Source organism: Peromyscus leucopus, chromosome 3 (assembly GCF_004664715.2).
Source record: "Peromyscus leucopus breed LL Stock chromosome 3, UCI_PerLeu_2.1, whole genome shotgun sequence".
Taxonomy (NCBI): Eukaryota; Metazoa; Chordata; class Mammalia; order Rodentia; family Cricetidae; genus Peromyscus; species Peromyscus leucopus.
In genome coordinates this window covers 36,959,521-36,981,340 of record NC_051065.1, presented here as the reverse complement: position 1 = coordinate 36,981,340, position 21,820 = coordinate 36,959,521, and the positions used below count along the sequence as shown (strand labels likewise).

General features: G+C 38.6%; 1 protein-coding gene across 12 annotated transcripts in view; it reads right to left on the bottom strand.

Moving 5' to 3' along the window:
- Magi2 (membrane associated guanylate kinase, WW and PDZ domain containing 2) overlaps window positions 1–21,820 on the bottom strand; it is a 1,425,274-nt gene that overhangs the window by 604,706 nt on the left and 798,748 nt on the right. For all 12 annotated transcript variants that reach the window (XM_037204343.1, XM_037204339.1, XM_037204334.1 and 9 more), the window contains one exon: window positions 4,979–5,098. In XM_037204343.1, the coding sequence (XP_037060238.1) occupies window positions 4,979–5,098 (120 nt within the window). The remainder of the gene's footprint in view (window positions 1–4,978; window positions 5,099–21,820) is intronic.

Sequence of the window (21,820 nt, the reverse complement as noted above, 5' to 3'; positions counted from 1 at the left end):
ACACATACAAACACACACACACAGAGAGAGAGAGAGAGAGAGAGAGAGAGAGAGAGAGAGACAGAGACAGAGACAGAGACAGAGACAGAGACAAGGAGAGAGCGAGAGAGAGCCTCAAAGTCCACCTCTCAGGGTCATACTTCCTCTAACAAGGCTCTACCTACCAAAGGTTCCATAACTGCCCAATGTGACCAAAGCGGGGAACAAGTGTTTAATTATATGAACCTGTGGGTGACATTGTTAATTCAAACCACTACAGGCAGTTTTGTAAATGGGCTAATGTCTGTTTAAAAGAAACATTTAAATTTATAATCACTAATCTCTTCTATAGTCTTACAATTGCTTTGTTGTACTTCAATATAAAAAAGAAAAATATAATAATGGATGATACAATGGAAAGATTGCTCTGGAAAGGACAAGATGATCTTAGGGCATGAATTAAGTAAAAATAAGTCTAGGCAAAGCTCAGGAGACAAATGGCTTGTTGATGTGACATTCAAAACACTAGCTGGGTCAGATAACTGATATGACTGAGGAGTGAGACTGTGAATTTAGCATCCCAGACAAGCAGAAGAGGAAGGAACAGGAGTCACTGTTCAGAGTTCTGGGCAGCTGAGCACTTGGAGAGTTACCAAAGGCTGGGCTTCATTCGATGAATGGATGGAACCAGAAAGCAGTATACAGAGTGAGGAAATGCAGACTAGAAAAACAAATGCCACATGCTTTCTTCCATCTGTGGATCCAGCTCCAAAGCTTTGGATGTGAGTGTATAACCTGTAGTAACCAGAAGAGTTAAAGGGGACTGTGGGGGAAGAGGGAGATTGGGAATTCTGGATAGTGGACAGTAGCACACAGGCAATATGAAGGGGGAAGGGGATGACAGGAGAAGGCGACTTCACTGGGAGAGGAGCGAGGAGAATATAAAGGGAGAGATAGGGAGGTGGGATAACCAACACTAAGATGCTTGAAAACCCCATTGGGAAACATTACCATATACCATGTATTTTTAGTAAACATTATTACCCACTGTAGGTATGAGCAACCTTTCTTCAGGCTGTTGGCCAAGGACTCGGAAAGTTCCCAAAAGAATATAGGCTGTTGCTGGAGCCTTTGATTGTCTCCTAATATGTAAGAGTCTTTCATTAGAGTATCTTTAGAGTGTTAAACTACCCCAAAAAGTCACAGCCAATTGGAAGTGAATTTAATTCCAAGAAAGTCATCTGCTTTCATCCAAAATATTCTATGGCTTGTGTTTCATAGGAAGCCTACATCTTAAGTTCTTATTATAGTTTTCCTAGCATTCTCTATGATATGACAAGTCTCTTGGCTGGGCTTTTTTTCATTAATCAGTATTGTATTATTAACCATTTATTGGTGCAATAAATCAAATTAATCATGAACTTGATTGAATATGAAAAGTAATAAGCATGTCATGCAAGCCTTGGAAAAGTCCTTCTCACTAACATTTTGTAGCCATCCTCACTCAAGCCTCCCTGGCCATTTACCTACAGGGCCAGTCAGCACCTGTTCAATGGAAACGAAATGGACCATTCAGGCAGGCATGAATAGAAAAAGAACAAAGGCCTTAAGAGTCGATGACAGTTTTGCTGGAGCTTGTGGCATAGTTGAGGATATGACCACAACACACTGATACTTTCCTTTTTGGCTTCATCCAGTAGCAGAGCTGTTCTGTGGAGCACAATGCTTAACCAAATTCTCCAGAGGCAGGATGATAATTTAGGAGAGTCTTTTTGGTGTCTGATCAATAAAATAACGGACAGATTCCCTTTGGGTTATATCTATCCACCAGGATTAAATTGGAATTAACAATGAAATGAAAGTTTGTCTATGAAAATTGCTTACATGACTACATTCTTTTTCTCACAGGTGTCTTACAGGTGGGCATTTCCTGTTATAAGACCGAGTGGCCCAGCAAAGAAGCACAGAAATACTAGAAATGGCTTTTCTCAATAATGGGCAGCTAAACCAGGCAGCATAGAGGGGACCTCTTCGATCTTTGCTAACAACGAGAAAGGCAGCTCCTTCCCATCATCAGGACAGAGGATGAAGCAGATTGCACAGCTAATGGGAAACCCATTCCTCTTCCCACTCACGAGTGGGCAGGCTGCGGAGACTTGCAGATTGCAGTTCGAGAGCACTTTTCATTAAGGATCCCACATAGTTACGAGAAAGTCCATGACCTTAATGCCAAGAACAACTCAGTATTCTCTTTGGTGTACTCACAGAACACTGAAGATGGCTTTTCCAGTCTGACCAAGACTGAGAAGACAGGAGGAAGCAAAGCAAGGTGGAATAGGAACAACAGTCAGACACTGCAAGGGAGATGGTCTATGATCTGGAGAAATGGTACTCTTAGTAGAGAAACCTTAAAACCATATGAAAGACTGCTAGTGCAAAAGTTCAACACAGCACAGCTCTCAGGTCTTTCACGTCTACTTGAGTAATGCAGAGGGTTCCCCTGTACACTCTGAGAGTGCCAACAACCGAAAGGGCATCCCATGCTTTCTTCAACAAGGGTCTGTGAGTAGAGTCTCTAGGTTAGACCAGTATCAAAGGAATGCAACCAAAGTTAAAAGATCCCAAGATTTGAGAATGTTCTCTAGGTTTCTATCCGGGTAGTTACGTTATTGAGCAAAAGAGTTTTGCATTTATTTATCTAGGTACACAATGTTAAACAGGACATCTATGACAAAGTCCTCTGTGAAAACCTGGCTTACGGTTCAGTAATCAGTTCCATATACACTGGAGTCTCTGCAGTGATTAGCAAGTTGTACCAAACCTTCAAACTATACCCATTTCTGAAAAGATACCTAAAAAAAAGCCAGGAGCAATCACCCTTTCTCAAGGCTTCAGTATATTGGGACAGATTTTTTTCTCAAGACTTGGGGCCTAAAACATAATCTAAAGTATATTTTAAGTAACTGATGTAAAATTTCATGGCATCTATTTTACCACAAGAACAACAGATTTAAAGTTCTTTACTATTTAAATGTGATATGTAAATAAGGTTATAAAATGCAATACATCACAATTAGAATGCATACAAACTAATTAAAGTTATTATCACAGAGCCCAAAGGAAATAGTCCATATAATCCAGTGTTCATTTCCTCTGACTTATTTGATATAATTATTTTCTGACTTACAGAGAAATAACTTTACATCAGTGACTTGAAACAACCTTATATTATTAAAATTTCTTTATTTAAAATGTTTTAAACCAACCTTTATTATCTGTTTATTATGACTAATGCAATGAACCATTTTCTAGATATTCTTAGCTAGTTCCTGTAATTGTAGCGTAAGTAACAGTCTCTGTTCTCATTTAGGCAAAATTTTCAGCCTAAATTGTCTTAAGAAAACTAAATAATGGAAGAGATTTTAATGCCTCGAACAACCTCACAATAGCAAGGTTTTTTTCTCTCTTTTTTTATTTATTAATTAAATTTTTTCACTTATTTTACATCCTGGCCTCAGTTTCCCCTCCTACCTCCTCTCAGGTTTCCTCCCTTCCTTGGCTCCCTCTTCCCCCACCCACTCCTCCTCTGTCTCCTTCAGAAAAGGGCAGGCCTCTCTTGGGAGTCAACAAAGCATGGCACATCAAGAGGAGGTAGGACCAAGCTCCTCCCCCTGCCTCAAGGTTGGGCAAGGTAACACAGCAGGAAGAACAGGTTCCCAAAAGCCAGCTCAAGCACCAGGGACAGGTCTTGATCCCACTGCTAGCGGCTCCACAAACAGACCAAGCTACACAACTGTCTCACACATGCAGAGGGCCTAAGTCAGTCCCATGCAGGCTCTCTAGCTGTCAGAGCCCAACTCAGCTGTCTCTGTGGGTTCCCCTGTCATGACCTTGACCCCCCTGGTTCCTATAATCCCTACTCCTACTCTTCAATAGGGAATTTGGTCCAGTGCTTGCCTGTGAATCTCTGCACCTGCTTCCATCAGTTACTGGATGAAGGCTCTCTGAACCATATCTCAAAGGAAGTAAAGGAGGAAGTAGACAGCCACTGATCACATGACAACGTGGATTCTTTAGTGATGATTGGTGGAACTCAGTTGTAAGATGGGCTAAGCAGCCATACATATACTATGAGTTTTGCTATTATTATTGAACAATATTAACTGAAGCAAAGTAAAACTGGTTTCATCTCCCGACTGGATAATAATGCACTTTAAACAAGTAACAATGAAGAATGAAATATATTTCCACTTTTATGTTAGTTAAAAATATTATTGTACTATGCCCAACATAAAGCTTCATCAAACATAAACTAGATGCATGTAAACATGCATGTACAAATATGATGATATCAACATACTATTTACTTCTGTTTTTCAAAGCTATCATCATTATCTTTTTTATAAATAAAAAAAATTAAGTTTCACCAATGCAACTTATTTACAGAGGAAAAGTAAAGAGTTGGTTCTGGAACGGATGCACATTCTGGTTCATGTTTCAATGTCCTCTGCAGTGAGACATCTTTCTAGGATACTGTTTGGTTTTAGTCTTTGTACGTATTGAACTCAAGCACACATGGAGACTTGCATCTGCAGTAGAACTTAGAATTCACCTACAGATCATACTTTCCTATCTCATGATTTTGCCTGGAAGGTAAGTGAGGACCTGGAAAGTACAGCCACACAAGAAAGCAAAACACACAGTGACAGACTGGCACTCTACCCTGACGTCTTTTGGATGCCACCAAAGCACATTTTCTCTGGATGATCACAGCTGAGCTTCTGGAAGCAATCACAGGGGTGTGCCGCTGAGCTGATAGATGCATGTTTCTCTTAGCAACTTATGAGTAGAATTAATTCAGATATGTCTTAACATGTTTCTGAAATTATTTGATTAAAGCCCTCCAGCCCAAATCAGCAGTGTATCTGTGACCTGTTGTCTCAACGCTCTTCAGGCACGCGACATAATAAGCACCGAATTTTACTGAAACACTACTTACCTTCATAGGTCCCACTTTCAAGGAGAGCACCACTTTTCTCCAATTCCATAAAATCCTCAACGGTTATGAAAATGTAGTCCACTCCAGGGACCTCCCCCTCCTTATGTGGCCTTGTGGTGCCTGGGTAGGAAGAATTAAAACAAAAGAAACAATCTAAGGCTCCTGTTGCTGAACTTTAGAAATACCACCATACTTTTGAATATTCAATACTACTAGTTTGTTCACCCTGTGGGACTGGCAGTTTGCATGTGTCCTTCTGTTTGTTTGGCAACAGCAAACAAAAGCCGGGGGGAGATCAAAGTCAATGGACAATGCCTTGTTTTCATTGAACTCACAGAGTTCACTGCCCTGGAATGTGGTTGAACAGATTCCGTTCAGTGAAAACTGCAGACCATTGTGCCTCCTTTGAAGAGGTGGGTTGAATACTGGGCCTGGAGTCTACATGCTGAGGAGTTTACATGCTTCACTCCCATGAATGGACTTTGGTTGTTCTACAGGCTGCTGTCTTTTGACATATGAATAAAATGGGAAGTTAGAAATTTTAAGCAAATATCAATTTATCTTGGTGCTCTTCTAATATGCTTTTTTTTGCAGGGCGGGGTGGAAGCTTTAGATGGTGTGTTATTTTGCACCAAAATAATACATATTTACATATTAAACTTGAAAGGTAACAAAATATGTACTAGTACTTCAAATTTAATAATAATTGGAACTGACTGAGAATTAAAATTGCATTAATAATTATATTACATTAAATAAGAAATATTTTCAATATTTCCCTATATGGCTTGCATTTCTTCTTTTATTTCTGTCTCTATTTCTGCCTGGGGTGGAAGGTAACACTTTCCCCAGGGTTACCATACTCAACAGTGGTCTTGCTTACTATATCCCTTACAGAGGGAATGGAGCTATAGAGGGCCAAGTGAATAAGACCCCCAGATGCTCTCTAGAGAACACATAGTATTCTAGGCTTGCTGTCTAGATCATAAAGGGAAGCACATATAGAGAGATAGTAAAGGCCAATAATGCCAGTTTCCCTTTCTTTATTATCTACATACAGTATTTTTGCATGGTCAGAATGAAAATTACTTAGTGGACACATACAAATAGATATATACAGTTATAGAGAAAAATGCAGAAGCAAAATGTTACATTGGCAGGCATCTCTATCATTAAATATTCCCTATATGGTCTACATCATAGAAAAAAAGTCTTAAATTCATTTTATTTTGAGTCTTTGAATTTTAAATGTTTATTAGCTTTGCCATGAAAGTAGCCAGTTAATTGTGTCTTGAGTCTATTAGGATCAAATCTGAACTGCAAGTGAGAGTTATAAACTAATGCCAAGAATGAATAATGCATATGCTATGGAAATTGATGATGTGAAAATAATTCTTAGTAGATTTTTTAAAGTCAAAATGCACTATTTCCCTAGAGTTAAGTCTTCCAAACCTTCTTTGGGGGGCTGCAAAACATTTTGTTTTTAATCATGCTTTGATGACTTGCTCCTGAAATTGTTATTTTATATAATTTAATTAAGCTACCTTGTGCAGTATTTCCTGTAGCTTTTATGCTATAAAATATAAACTTCCCACACCTAATATGCATAATTTGTTGTCAAATTAATGTTTCTATGAGAACTTTAACTTTTAATATCCTGACTTTTACATGCTTAACCCTTATGAATTAAAAAGACATTAAAAGAGTTTTTGGCAATCAATTTGTTGTTCTGTTTATTTAGAGCACACTCTAATCATTAAGCAAAATTGCATAACAAAGACTCAGTTTTCCTAACTAATTTATCTCCATGTTTCAGAAGTCACGTGCTTTGATTAATTCATGCTTGCTGTATGATAATACATTCACAGCACAATGGAAGCTCAGGAGTATATGCTTCAGGCCAAATCCAGAGTGACAAATTCTAGGGAAGACACTTTGTGGCTGTGCTCTTCTTGGTTCAGTGAGTGTTTTCCCATCCCCACATTGGGCCTTGGCTGCGTGGGGGGGGGGTGTGTGTGTGATTATCCATACCACCTGTAAGACTCTCCACCCTGTTACTGCATGCTGACAGTCCCTGGGCACTGCACAGCCTCACTGTCTCTAAGGAGGTTTCCCCAATCTTAGTGCTACACTTGGATTGGGACATTGGTTCTTTGCAATCTTGCTTCTCTGTTTCGTAAGTGATGACCTCCAGTTCCTTTTCTCCTACACCTTCCCTAGATTGGCTTCATTTGCCTTCTGTCCACTAAGATATGAGAACAACCTGGTATCTCTTCCATCACTTAATGTACTTTCATTTCTCACTTGTAGTAAGACCCACAGTGTATTGATAGACAAAGGGTGCACCAGGAAACTAGACACTTGAACGTTGAAGATTTCAAAGGCTTATGTCAGCTTGATTCTGCCCACAATGGGAATTCTTTATACATGTCTTCCTAAAGTTGTGTGACATTCTCTTCATTTTCTATGACTCAACTGTTTGGCTTTCTGCAGAAGACACAAGCTCCTTTCTTGGTAAAACACACACACACTTTCTCAAGTAATTTCTGATTACTCTAGATGTAATGTTTTTGTTTCAAAGTTTACACAGATGAATCAATTCAATTGACAAGTTCTCTCTTTGCTAGATAATGTTGAGAAAGGAAAAGGTAATCAAGATTCAGATGAGAACAATTTACATAATATCAAATGTATGCAGTAGGCAGTCATCCAAATACAAGTTTTCTATGAAAAGGAAGGACAGGAGAGGGGAGAGTAGGATGTGGTGTTTTCAAGCAGGGAAAATTCCCTGAGATGCACATTTTCATGAGCGGCAAACCAAGAAATAATGACCAAGGCAGAAAAATCAATAGGCATCTTAAATCATTTAGAGGTTTGGAAGCAAAGCAAAATAGGAGCACACTTGACCCTGAGTAAAGAAAGGTGTGTGTGTGTGTGTGGGGGGGTGTCTGTCTGTCTGTGTGGTGTATGTCATGTTTGTGTGCATGTGTGTGTGGGGGGGAGTATAATAGATACCTATTACATTAAACGAAACCTTACTAAATTGGTAAAACAGATGATGATTTAAGTCACTCCTGGAGCCCTTGAACCTGCTCCAATCTGTACTTGGTCAGCCCTGCCACAGCTGCCACCCGCCTGAGGACTCCCATCTCCTTCCCCAGATCTCGGGACTGTTTTTGTGGTGTCCACCCTCATGTTGGCAGAGCCAATCATGCAGAGGCTTCCTTCCTGTGAAGGGTAGCATGGAAGCCACATTGTTCTGAGATTTCACATGATGGAAATTATCTTTATTCTACCTACACAGCAGGGGAATTTGACAGCATTTCAGGGACATCTCATGGTAAAAACACACTTCTCCATCTTGCTCTGCTCAGATCTCACTGGTATTCTTTATGGAAACCTTCCCTGATGCCACTTTCTAGTCCTCCTTCCCTCTCTCATCTCACCTCCAGCTCTTTGGTAAGTTCTGTCACTTCTTGGTGTCATCCTTCCGTCTCTCTGATGCAAGCACTGCTCTCCTGGACTAGGCAATGGACAAAGCCGTGCACCCTCCCTCTATTAGGTGGTACTATTCTCACTACCTTCCTATTTATTTATTCTCTTGCCAAGAGAGGTGGTTGAAAATGTGGAGAGGGAGAAATGTTGAAAGCTTTGGCGTCAGAGGATACTCAAGCACACCCTATCAAGGCAAGATTCAGGGTGCACCAAACTGGAGTTATTTTTACAGGGACTTGCCTTCATGGGACATGTGAGAAGATATAATTTAAGAATTTTCAGGCCAGGCATGGTGGAAGATAACTTTAAATCCAGTACTTAGGAGACATAGGCAGGTGGATGTCTGTGAGTCTGAGGTCAGACTGATCTACATAGGAAGTTCCAGGTCAGCAGCCAGGTCTATACATTGAGACCTCACTTACAAATAACAACAACAATAATAAAAAAATAATAATAAAAGAAAGAAAAAGGAAAGAAATAAACTATTTTTTCAGATAAATGAATATCTATTTTGCTTTTTCTTTCATCTACACTAATAGAATGACTTTTTGCTAAGAGGAAAAATACTTTTAAGTTGTATGTTATTGTAGACGAGAGTGCAAGCTGTGCTATGAGAGTAATCACCATCTTTGTAAGCTAATACATGGAGAAAATTAAGCAATTCTATTGGTAGTTCAGATAATGTCTGAAACGTAGCAAGCATTTGACAAGAACTGTACTGTTAGTATTGTGGTGTTAAGTAGAGTTGGCATTCTAGATTGCTTTGATTTTATGAATTCATGCTATAATATTGAGCACTTATAATGTACTAAGCAATATTATAAATGTGTATGATAAAATTCGTAAGATCACAGAATACTCTTGTAGAACTTATATTTTAATAAAGAGAAGGAAAACAAAATTAATTAAAAAAGTATGTTATATGGAGCATTTTATAATAAGGTAGAAGTTCTATAATTGGTCATAGACCAGGTCATTAGGACCTATGCACAATGTAATCGTCAACTGCCGAGATTTCTAAGTATTAGCAAACATCGGGTAAAGGTTGAAAAAAGAAACTGTGAGGAAAAGAGCTCAAGAGAAGTCAGTACCTGCAATTCTGTGGGCTTCAGGCTTCTCAGAGAGACCATGGACCTCTGGGAACCAACAGAAGAACCACCAAAGGCTTTTTCTGTTGTTGCTTTTGTTTTTGTTTATTGAAAAGAGCACTAAATTATTTAAAATAATATATATATGTATGTATAGACATACATGTATGCACACACACACACACACACACACACACATATATATATATATATATATAAACTCAGTATATTACTTTGTTTTGCTTGGGTCATCTGATTGGACTCATTAATGTCCAGCATAGTTTTTTCTGAACTTTCGAAGTTAGTTTCAGCAGACTGGCACTAAGAGTGCACAGAGGGTTCTGATCCCTGATCCGTAAGTAGACACGAGCATTCACACATTTGGGCAGATGGTTCAGTAGGCGAAGTGCTTTCCGTCAAGCCTGACAGCCTGAGTTCAACCCCCAGATCCCACATAGTGGAAAGAGACAATTGTCTCCTACAAATTGTCTTCTGATCCTCACTTGTACATCATGTCACACACACACACACACACACACACACACACACACACACACACACACAAATAAATATAATTTAAAAAGGGAAAAAAGGCAAAGATTCCTGTACCAACCCTCAATTTTAAAAGAAGAGATGGAAACAGTACAACAAAAGCAAGTATTTTAACATTAGAGTTGGGGCCATTACATTCTTTTCTGTTTTAATATTTTCTATATGTGGCTCAAGATGGAAACATAATTTACCTGACAATCAATGTTCTTACCATGCACTCAAATAAATAATAGCTATGCAAGGCATTATAAAACATGGATATTGTGGCAACAGTACCCTCATTCCCCTCAGTAGCAGGAGCAGTACAGCCAGATGTATTAAAAGTTCCCAGTTGTTGATAGTGGTTTCTTGGTTTTAGAGTCTATTAGAATTAAAATATAAACCAGCTAGCTTTATTATGGACACTTGCAAGTAAGAACTTCTTTTGACTAAAGATACAAGTTGACTTTAAAAAATTATGTGAGCATGAAGGAACTAAAGAAATAAATCTATTTTCTTTGATGATGCACTAAAATTGTGGCCTATAATGTTCCGGTCATTGTGTCCTTTAGAATGACACCATAAAACAAACAGATCTGATGACATGGATTGTAAGAGTTTCTGGTTGTTTGCTGTCTCATTTTAAAAGTATAAAAACACTTACAAAGTCTCATTGGTGGGTCATTTAACTTTACCTGCAGGCGTAATACCTTAAACAATAAGGGTAAAAGAATTATTTCAGGTTTATGCATCCAGGAAGAAAGGACACTAGTCTTCTAGCAGCTGGTGAGGCAGAGACTGGAAGAGAGAAAGCAGCCAGAGACCTATGAATGCTCATTTGGGGAGTGACGCCATTCTAATAATGAAGCCAATCCACGGGAGGCGAAGGGAAGTGCTGCACAATGGTAATTTGCAGGTAAAGGTAATTAATATCTTGCTGGAAAAACAGTTACGCTGAATTTCCTGAAATGGTTACTTACCTTATTTTTATGCTGAAATAATTATAGTTGCTTTCCCAACTCAAAAGATTGTGACTAGAGAGTTGACAGGGAAGCAAGACTCCACACTAATAGCAAGTCATTCCCCTGCATCAGGAGGAGGGTGACAGAAGGCTCAAAGGGAGATATGGTGATTCATCGCAGAGCTGAGAGCTAATACACTTTCTCATATTGCCTTTATGTTTTCTGGTGCTTGTAATTTTATGAAATAGTACATAGGAAACTCCAAAATAAATGTTATTATCTAAATTACAGCTTATGTATTTCAATATTATTTCTTCTAGACCACTCCTCAAAAGGGAAATAAATATGACGAGGGGGAAATTCTACTAATTGAGTTTATGTTTTATGTCTCACTGCTTAGCTTCTTAAAAGAAAACAGCCTACTGATAGCTGTTCAGTTGAATACTGCATGAATAATACCTCGATCAGAAGGTAATAAAGGCATCCAGTGCTGAAACTCAAGGCACATGTCTGAAGACAATGAGTTTTCTCACAAACGGTTAGTTTGCTGATGCACAATGAAAGCATATGAAGGGTGCTTGTTATTTGGTAACCATGGCAACTGGGAATGCCAATTGAATTTTTAAAAATTCTACTTTTAAATGAAAGAGCATTGCCTCTTTTACCTCGGGAAGAAACAAGAATGACATTTGTGGTGAATATAAGTCTATAGCACATTTCCTCTCAGCTTTTTGTTCTTCTTAATTCTGTAAAATACTTTTAAAACGTCACCGACTTAAATAAAAATGTATCAGGATAATGGTTCCACACAGAAACCTACTATGATCCATTTTGATGTGCTGGCAAGTTCTAGAGAGTCTGCTGTGTAGTGTGTCCAGAAATGAATATGGAGCTGATCATCACCTGTGAACGTGTTCTAAGGACACGGGTCACTGGGGACATTCTGAAACGCTTCATCATGTTTCTGACTATGTTCTTTCTCCTTCCACCTTCAAGCTAGAGAAAATAAGTTGTGACAGCCCGGGCAATTTCCTTTGGATCTGACCCTTAATTAACTCATTCCAATATTCCTAAAGACCCTACTTCAGTTTGCAATTACTCATTAGCAAGTGTGAACATCACACCAGATTTGTATGTATTCCAAAAAAAAACATTGATGAGATTTTTTTTGGCCAAATGCCTTTAATAAATTTTTATATAACCAGTCCAGGTTGATTTTATCACACTTAGTTTTAATGATATAATATCTAAAACCATAACTAAAAGTATTGTTTTGTTTAGCTCATCTGAACTTAGTGTGAACATCCAATAGTCATATTACAATATAGTCCAGAACTCCTGCACTCAAACAATCCTCCTGCCTCAGCCTTCTGAGTAGCTGGGAATACAGACACTCACCACCCCACCCAGAAACATCATCTATTAAAACAAATTCTTGAGACAAACACATCTAGTCATCAATTCCATGTTTCACATACAGAGTTATATCCCTGTTGTAAATACCAGCAAACAGAGGATGAAGGTGAGAAATACTGCTTAAAAGTTAGAGCTTGGGCTAGGATACAGCTCAGTAGTAAAGTGCTTGCTTAGTCTGAACAAAACTCTGGTTTCAGTACCCAGCACTACCCACCCCACCGCTGCCACACACATGCACACAAATCTTTACTCATTGTCTTCCATAACTTGAGTTCCAATCCCCCAACATCAAGTAAGAAAGATAAACAATTTTCCAGGGTGACAATTTTAAATTGATGTGTGTGTGTGTATGTGTGTGTGTGTGTGTGTGTGTGTGTGTGTGTATCTTCTGTCTTATGTATATTAAATGATCATATGTAGTTACTGACAGTACCAAGATATCATTCACTACTGACACCCAAGCACTTTGCACTAAGACAACCTAGGGCAAAGTGAATCTGTTTATTCATTCATTTATTCACTCATTCATTAATTCACTTATTAATCCATATAAATTATCATGTCTGTTGCAATTAATGTATACTCTAAATCTTGGGGTGTGTGTATATATGAGCAAGATATGTACATGCCCAGGTATGTATGCAAGCATGCCTAATAGGAGCTGGTACAGTGTGTGCACACGTACATGGAGGCTAGAAGTCGATACTAGGTGTTGTCACTGTCCTCTACCTCACTTCTTTCTGAGAGACAGGAACTCTCAAAACCTGGAGTTTTTTTATTTTGCTGAAGCTCTAGCTAATGAGCTCCAAAGATATGCCTGTTTCCATTCCTCCAGCACTAGTGTTATAGATACAGTCTGTGGGTCAGGCACTTCACTTATTTAACCATCTCTACAGCTCTATGTACTCTTACCGATTCTTTTATATTCAAGCTCATCTCCTTTACCTATCAAATAGCAGAGGAAACTTTAGTTCTAAAAGTCAAGATCCTCAAAAAATTGTCTTTGCTTCACTTGTATTCACACACAGAATCTGGGTGTAAGGCTACATAGAATGACTCATCACATTAAAAGGAGACTCCCGGGGATCTATGTACTGGAGACTTTGATCCATTCTTAAGATGTACAGAAAAACATGGCTAACTAAGTTCAGGGTAAATGAACTCCACACAGTCACCAGTACAACAGGGCAGCACACAATGACCTCAAGGTTCTTGATGAGACTAGATAATAAACAGCTCATTTTGTTTCCAATTCATTTACTTTTGAACTTTTATTTTAATTCTTCAATATTTAATTTAGGTATGCTCTCATGATGGCATTCTATAGGATTCATAAAAAATAGGTTTTAGTCTCCATAATTTACTATTTAGCAGATAGTATTTCAAGATTATATACTGAGCTTAAAGAAAGACCAGTGACTTTTTATAGAAACAATATATATTTAGTTTGACACTTTTATACTGTCCTCATGTAAAATTAATCTGGGCCAGAATGAGACTGCAAAGGCAGCCTCGGCCCTTTCAGCAATGCAGACAGTACCACAATTCTATCATCATAATTCTATCATTTTATCACTATTAGAATCTTGCAATGGCATTAACTTTTAGTGTTACCGTATGTCTCTATGACCAAATACCCAAGGTAGATCCCAGAATACAGAGATAACAGAATATCAGAAAATACAATTGAAAACAAAAAGGCAGTTAATTATTCAGAAATCTCAAAGCATTAAAAGAGTTGTGAGATTATAAGGCATGCATTGTTTAATTGAGTTATCAAATATTGCTTTTTCCCAACTGAGATTCTAGAATACACAGCCATCAAACTATCATGGAGGCAATGAAAAGAAAAGAGAAAGAATAAGTATGAAGCACCCCAGGTAAGGAGCTTTCACTCTAGTTAAAAATCTCAAGTTTAAGAATTCACTGTGCATTTAGTTTAGTGATGCCCACAGTACTAACAATTGCATCTATTCTGACTTATCACAATACTTAGTTTACACTTGATGTAACATAGACTGAAAACACACAAGTTCTCTCCCTCTTCTTTGAAAAGAAAATGTTGCAGAATTATAGAATATTCTAACAAAATATACTTAGAGGCCTTTAATTCCAAGTGTCATTGAATAGTCATGTTTATAAACAATCTGCTTATATTTTAAGGGCTAGCAGATAGTTGTTCCTATTTTGATCAATGTGATAGTGGGCAGCCATCAAATATTGCTTTCCACTACCTGGCTGGGCTGCAAGCAGCTTAGTAGAAAAGAGAAGTGTTCAGCATTCTGCCAGGGAGAAACATAGAATGTGTGTGCCATGGGAGACTGCTTCTGCCTTTCTGAGACATAAACATTAGGCTCAGCTGGCAGCCCCACATCTACAGCATCCCTCAGGTTTCAGGGGCAGCAGGACTCCCTGTCCAATTATCATCCCCTGCAGGACTCTGCAGTCTTAATTTCAGGGCATTCTTCTCTCTTCCTGATTGGACAGCAGGAGAAAGGGGATAGAGAGAAAGCAGTGGGCATTGTGAGTGTCCAGATATTCATTTGCAACCTTTGTTGGAAATTTTTGCACCAATATATTAGCATAAAACATCACTACAATGCATAAAAACTGTACCTCCAAAGACTCTTAAATCATTATTCCCAAGGTTGCAATTATCATGAGAGATAAAGAGAAGTTTTATAAATTAGAAACAAAAGAAAACTTGAATAGAATTTCAAAGGACAGTTAATTAAGGCACTCTGGCAGGAAAGCTACTGAGTTAATACTGGGTTATCAAAATAAACATTGAATGGTTTTAGGGAAAATGTTTGTAATTTTAGAAAAAATCCTTACCTCCCTTATAGAAGAAGAGAAAACAGCCTCACCTGCCAGAATTGAGACATGGTACAGTATAATATTGGTAACACCATAAATCCAAACCTGATTCAGAAGAGCTCCCAGTAGAACAGTGACCTGAGAGCTCCTTCCTAAGACAGTGACAGCCTTCTGCCTCTCAGGCACCCAGCATTAAACACCATCTTCTATGAAAAAGTGCTAGAGAGTCTGGCAGCAGGAAGTGAGAAAGGCTTGGACTGGCTAAATCGGGCTGTATGGAATACTTGAATCCATATCAGAACCAACAATACATGTATAACATAACACTCTAAAGCAAAGCTGGGTAGCCCCTGTTTTCCTGGTTAGACTCTAAGTACTCTGGGCTAGGGATGTACCAACTTCTAAAAGGGCCAGATAGATTGTCTCAGCTTTACCGGCAAACCCATTTCTAGGGCCACTTTTTTTTTTTCAATTTTTATTTATTTATTTTTCTATTATCAGCTTGATACAGTACAAATTCTTATCCGAATAGTGAAATGTTTCATTGAAGGTTGCCCAGTAATTGAGTGAAACCAAAACTTATTATAAGCCACAGTCATCCTAGGGTCCCCCCTTTTACATAGCCTCCCTGGTTCTGTGGGCTGCAGTCTGATTGTTCTTTGTTTTATATCTAGTATCCACTTATGAGTGAGTACATACAATGTTCATCCTTCTGGGCTTGGGTTACCTCACTCAGCATGATATTTTCTAGTTTCATCCATTTGCCTGCAAATTTCATGATATCATTGTTTTACTCTGCCAAGTAGTACTCCATTGTGTATATGTACCACATTTTCTTAATCTATTCTTCAGTTGACAGGCATCTAGGTTGTTTCCAAGTTTTGGCTATTATGAATAGTGCTGTTATGAACATAGTTGAGAATGTGTCCTTGTGCTATGATTGAGCGTTCCTTAGGTATATGCCCAAGAGTGGTATGGTTGGGTCTTGAGGTAGATCAATTCCCAATTTTCTGAGAAACTGTCATACTGATTTCCACAGTGTGTTTGCATTCCACCAACAGTGGAGGAGTGTTCCCTTTGCTCCACATCCTCTCCAACATAGACTGTCATAAGTGTTTTTGATCATAGCCATTCTGACAGGTGTAAGGTGGTATCTCAAAGTCAATTTGATTTGCATTTCTCTGATGATTAAGGATGTTGAGCATTTCTTTAAATGTCTTTGCTGCAATAGCTATGAGCCATACATGGAATACATTAAACCAAGGAGCATGGCTCCATTCTAATAAAATTGTATTGACAAGTCAGTATGCAGATGTGACCTCCAGGCACATGCCTACCCTTTTATCTAGGTTTTAATGGATTGTGTCTTGATGTTCTTGGTTCCTTGGCTTGTACAGATAAATAGAAATAACCAACCTAATAAACACACTTAAGTGTATAACTTCAATACAAAGACAAATATAGCCATCCCTGAAGGTGGGTCAGTATTTAAATATTTCACAAATATATCGTTTTTCCTTCTGAAAATTTCTTATGGACAGTGAACCTGGTAGCTTCATAGTATACAAGAACATAAAGGGTGATGATTGAGAAATAGGTACTCATCTGTGGGGATCTGCCCCACCAGGAACTTAGGTCACCTGTGAAGAGGTGGCTTGGAACCCAGGAAAGGTAAGTGCATGCTGCTCGCTGGTTCCCCAGCCTTCCTCTTACCCAGAGACAATCAGAGGCAGTTGGGAGTCAAGTCAAGCAAGAACTCCTTTATTGATAGGCAGTAAGCCTCTTTTATACCAAAAAACCTCCAAACCCGAGGAGGGGGTGAAGGAACCAACCAATCATTTTAAGGGTCACCCTATTTACAAATTATTTATGCCCTGACATCATCTCCTGTTTTTAGTATCTTATCTTAGCATAAATAACTTGAGCTAGCTTCCTTCCTCACCATTCCTCTCTAATCTCCATACAAACAACCCAAGCTAACTTCCTCTTAGCCATCCTTTGTATCGATTCTCTGCATAAGCAGCTTAAGTTAACTTCTTCTCCATACCATCCTTTGTATATACTTTCTTTGTAAACAGCTTAAAATAACTGCTGTGGGATGGTCTGTATGTCAAATGTGTTGCTCTGATTGGTCAATAAGTAAAACACTTATTGGCCAGTGGCCAGGCAGGAAGTATAGGTGGGACTAACAGAAAAGAGAATTGTGAGAACAGGAAGGCAGAGGGAGACACTGCCAGCCGCCGCCATGACAAGCAGCATGTGAAGATGCTGGTAAGCCACAAGCCACGTGGCAAGGTATAGATTTATAGACAAAGATTAATTTAAGATGTAAGAACTAGATAGAAGCCTGAGCCAGTAGACCAAACAGTTTAAATAATATAAGCATCTATGTGTTTATTTTATAAGTGGGCTGTCAGACTGCCAGGGACTTGGCAGGACCCAGAGAGAAAATTCTCCAGCTACAACTAACTTCCTCTAGCACCATTTGTATCTACTCTCAGTAAAAACAGCTTAAAGCTTAAGCTCTATTTGTCTAACTGCACTGAGAGCAGAGACCCATCTGCTCCTTATGAAGGGAGGTGAAGATGCTTTGTAGTGCCTGAGGCAGCAGATTGAAGGATTCGTTCATTGTGAGGTGCATAACATCTTCCCATCCTTGCCTTCATTTTAGGGCACAATTGTTAGCAATGCATCAGTAGACATTGGAATTCAGTGGCTAGTCAATGTGGATGAAGCATCAAACCTCTTGGTGCTCAAACCATACAAAACTTTTGTCATTTTCTATCTGAAACACATGATATTTATTCAAAATTTTCACTATGAATACCAAGCTATATGTCATTTTGTAGAGAGAAAGTGGCATTAGCAGTCATTTTATATTTAATAAGAAAGAAATGGGTTGAGGTGTTGAGCTGGGTAGGGGTGGCACACGCCTTTAATCCCAGAACTCAGGAGGCAGAGCTAGGCAGATCTCTGTGAGTTCGAGGCCAGCCTGGGCTACAGAGTGAGATCCAGGACAGGCACCAAAATTACACAGAGAAACCCTGTCTCAAAAAAACAAAAAAACAAAAAAAAGAAGAAGAAGAAAGATAGAAATATGTTGATACTTGGGGTCAGTGACGTGGTTCAGTGTGTAAAAATGCTTTCTGCCATGCTTTCACCTTGAGTTCCCTTCCCACAAACCACATGATGGAAGGAGGGAACCAATTCATATTGTCCTCTGACCCACATATGGCACGGATGCATCTGCACACATATATAGGCACACACACACACACACACACACACACACATACACACACACACACATATGCACACACACAGATGTTCACACACACAGACGTGCACACACACGTGCACACACATGCACGCACACACACACACATAAAAAATGCAATAAGAATACAAAATATGTTTTTACTTGAAATAAATACGAGCAGTTACATGATAAAATATGTAAACAATGCACATAAGCTTTAGATTTAAATCTATGATTCAGTAAGACCAGCATAAAAGATAAAAATAAGACAAACCAGTATAGAATATCTTGTGTTGGCAATCTAACTTATTTGCTTTGGCATCGTGCAATAGCAAATTACTCAAAGTAATTTTGCTATAGGGCTCTCTCTTGTATGAATAATATGTTAATATTTTATATTTAGTGATATTACATATATTTATATGAGGTAATCTTCATTTTTTTACAGTCTCTTCAGTTGCATGGGTATACATGGCATGCTGAGAATGAATTTTTAAGTGCTAGAAAAGTGATAGGATCATTGAACTTGGGCAAGGAAATTACAAGTTAAATTTCCTATTGTAAATCTTGTTAATAAATTGTAACATTTGTTGGGCTCTAATCTTGGGTGAGGCACTGGACACTTTGCACACTCCATCTCATGTACTTCCTAACTCCTTAAGCAGGTAATACACTTGTGTTACAGCTTGGGTGACTTGTTTTGGTCACAGGAATGTAAGTGCCAAGATTCACTCCCAGACAGTCAGGCTGCAGAGGCCCAGCTGGGAAGCAACAGAGTACTTTATCCTCACCCATAGAGACTGTGGAAGATGGCCAGTGGATGCCCTCAGGGGGTAACTGCAACCACAGCACATTCAAACAAAGGTTCTGTTGGCAAAGAATAATACAAGTAGGAATCAATAGAATATGGAGAAGCAGGAGAACAAAAGAGTTAAACTGCTGCTGAGTTACAATGGGAACATGCAGAAAGATAACCAGCAGCCCAGAAAGGAACTAGGGACTCCAAACCAGAGAGGCCTTTAGAAAGGAAGGCCTGGAGCTGCTGAATCCTGAGGCAGCAAACATCTGAAGAGGAGCTGTCTGGGAGTAGAAGAAATACAAAGGCATAAGCACTAGAAATCGGGTGACTATTTTTGTTATATAGGGTATGTTTTCCTTCTTAAGGTCATGTTACAGTAATATGTCTCATAAAAGTGTGACTTTCATAAATTTCAACAAATATTTGCTGCCGACGAAGCTGTTAAGGAAACAAAAGTAAATAAAAGGGACTCATCCTACGAGGTTCAAGTTCCTAAGAGAGAGGCAACTGCCATCACCTATGCACACGTTAGTTCACAATTGAGGAAAAACTGTACATATGAAGGGGAATATGGAATTCATCATACGAATCTCTTGAAAATATGAGACAGATTAAAGCAAAAATACAAACAGCACTATGACTAGAACTGTATAACCCCAGCAGTGAAAGGCTGGAGTTGAGGGTACAGAGACATAGTTGTCAGCCTCCTTCTGCTTCTGTTTTCTTTTCTGTCTTCCTTGTATTGCTGGGAATTGAACCCAGATCCTTGTGTTACATCCCTGGCTCTAAGTTATACACCCTCTATGGGAAGAGTTATGAAGGCTAATTTTGATAAGTTAAATGTATGTAGTATCAAGCTTAAAGCATACACATGTGTACATATCCACATAGAAAAAGTGATTGTATACTTGCATTAAAAGAACAAGACCCAGCTATATGCTGTCTATAACTAAATATAACAGAAAAGTCAGAAAATGAATGCAAAATTTCAGCAATGACTAATGCATCTCATTTAAAACAAATGACAATTAAAAATAAAGGAAAATAATAGATGTGATATTTTATGCTATTACTTATTTTTATTTTTGTTAATACTACAATAGGCAAACTTTCAATTCATCTAATAGAAAATATGCTATAACCAATTAAAAGCCATAATAACATTAGGAAAGTTGATTTTAGAAAAATAATTTTAGAGTCCTGCCTCCAGGACCCAGGCCCTGGGACACAGCCAGTCCCGGGAACCCCTGCCCAACTCTGCCCCAATTGCCTGCCAGCAGGGAAAACTCCTGTAGGCAGACTCCCCCACCAAAACCCATCATCTGACTTTGCAATCTACAAGACCCACACCCTACCTCAATACCCATCTGCCTTTAACCCCAGTAACTTCCTGAGACACAGAATCAGTCAGCTCTCTTTGGACTAAGAGCAGCTCCCTGAGCCACAGAATCGGTTAGCTTGGATTGGACCAAGAGATACAGAATCTGCCAGTGCCAATTAGACCAAGAGCTAAGTTGGGATCCAGAGGGGCCTCCTGAGATACAGACAGGGCAAGCACAGACTGAAGCAATAGCAGCTCACCTAAACACAGGCACCTCTTACACCCATTGGAGGAAGAAATGGGTAGATGCCAGTGCAAAAATACATACAATAACATAAAGAGCAATATGACATCACCAGAACCTAGCCCTTCTACAACAGCAAGACATGAACATCACAATGTAGAAGAAACAGATGAAAGTGATGTTAAAAATAACTTCACAAAGATGCTAGAGGCCTTTAAAAAGGAAATTAAAAATTCCCTTAAATAAATTGAGGAAAGGACAAACAAAAAAATTGGAAGAACAATAAATCCCTTAAAGAAAGCCAAGAAAACCATAAAAAAATCAATTAAACATGTGAAGGAAACAGTTCAAGACCTGAAAAGTGAAATAGAAACAATGAAGAAGACACAAACAGAGGGAATGCTGGAAATAGAAAATCTGAGTAAACAAACAGGAAACACAGATACAAGCTTAACCAACAGAATATAAGAGACAGAAGAGAGAATCTTTGCTGTAGAGGATACAATAGAGGAAATAGATTCATCAGTCAAAGAAAACACCAAAGCCAAAAAAGTCATAACACAAAATGTCTAGAAAATCCGGGACACCATGAAAAGACCAAACCTCAGAATAATAGGGATAGAAGAAGGAGAAGAATACCAAATCAACAGCACAGAAAATATATTCAACAAATTCATAGAGGAAAACTTTCCCAACTTAAAGAAGGAAATACCTATGAAGATAAAAGAAGCTTATAGAACACCAAATAGTCTAGACCCCCCCCAAAAGTCCCCTCACCACATAATAATTAAACAACTAAACATACAGAATAAAGAAAGAATATTAAGAGCAACAAAAGAAAAAGGCAAGTTACTTATAAAGGCAGAACCATCATAATAAAACATGAATTCTCAGTGCAGACTTTGAAAGC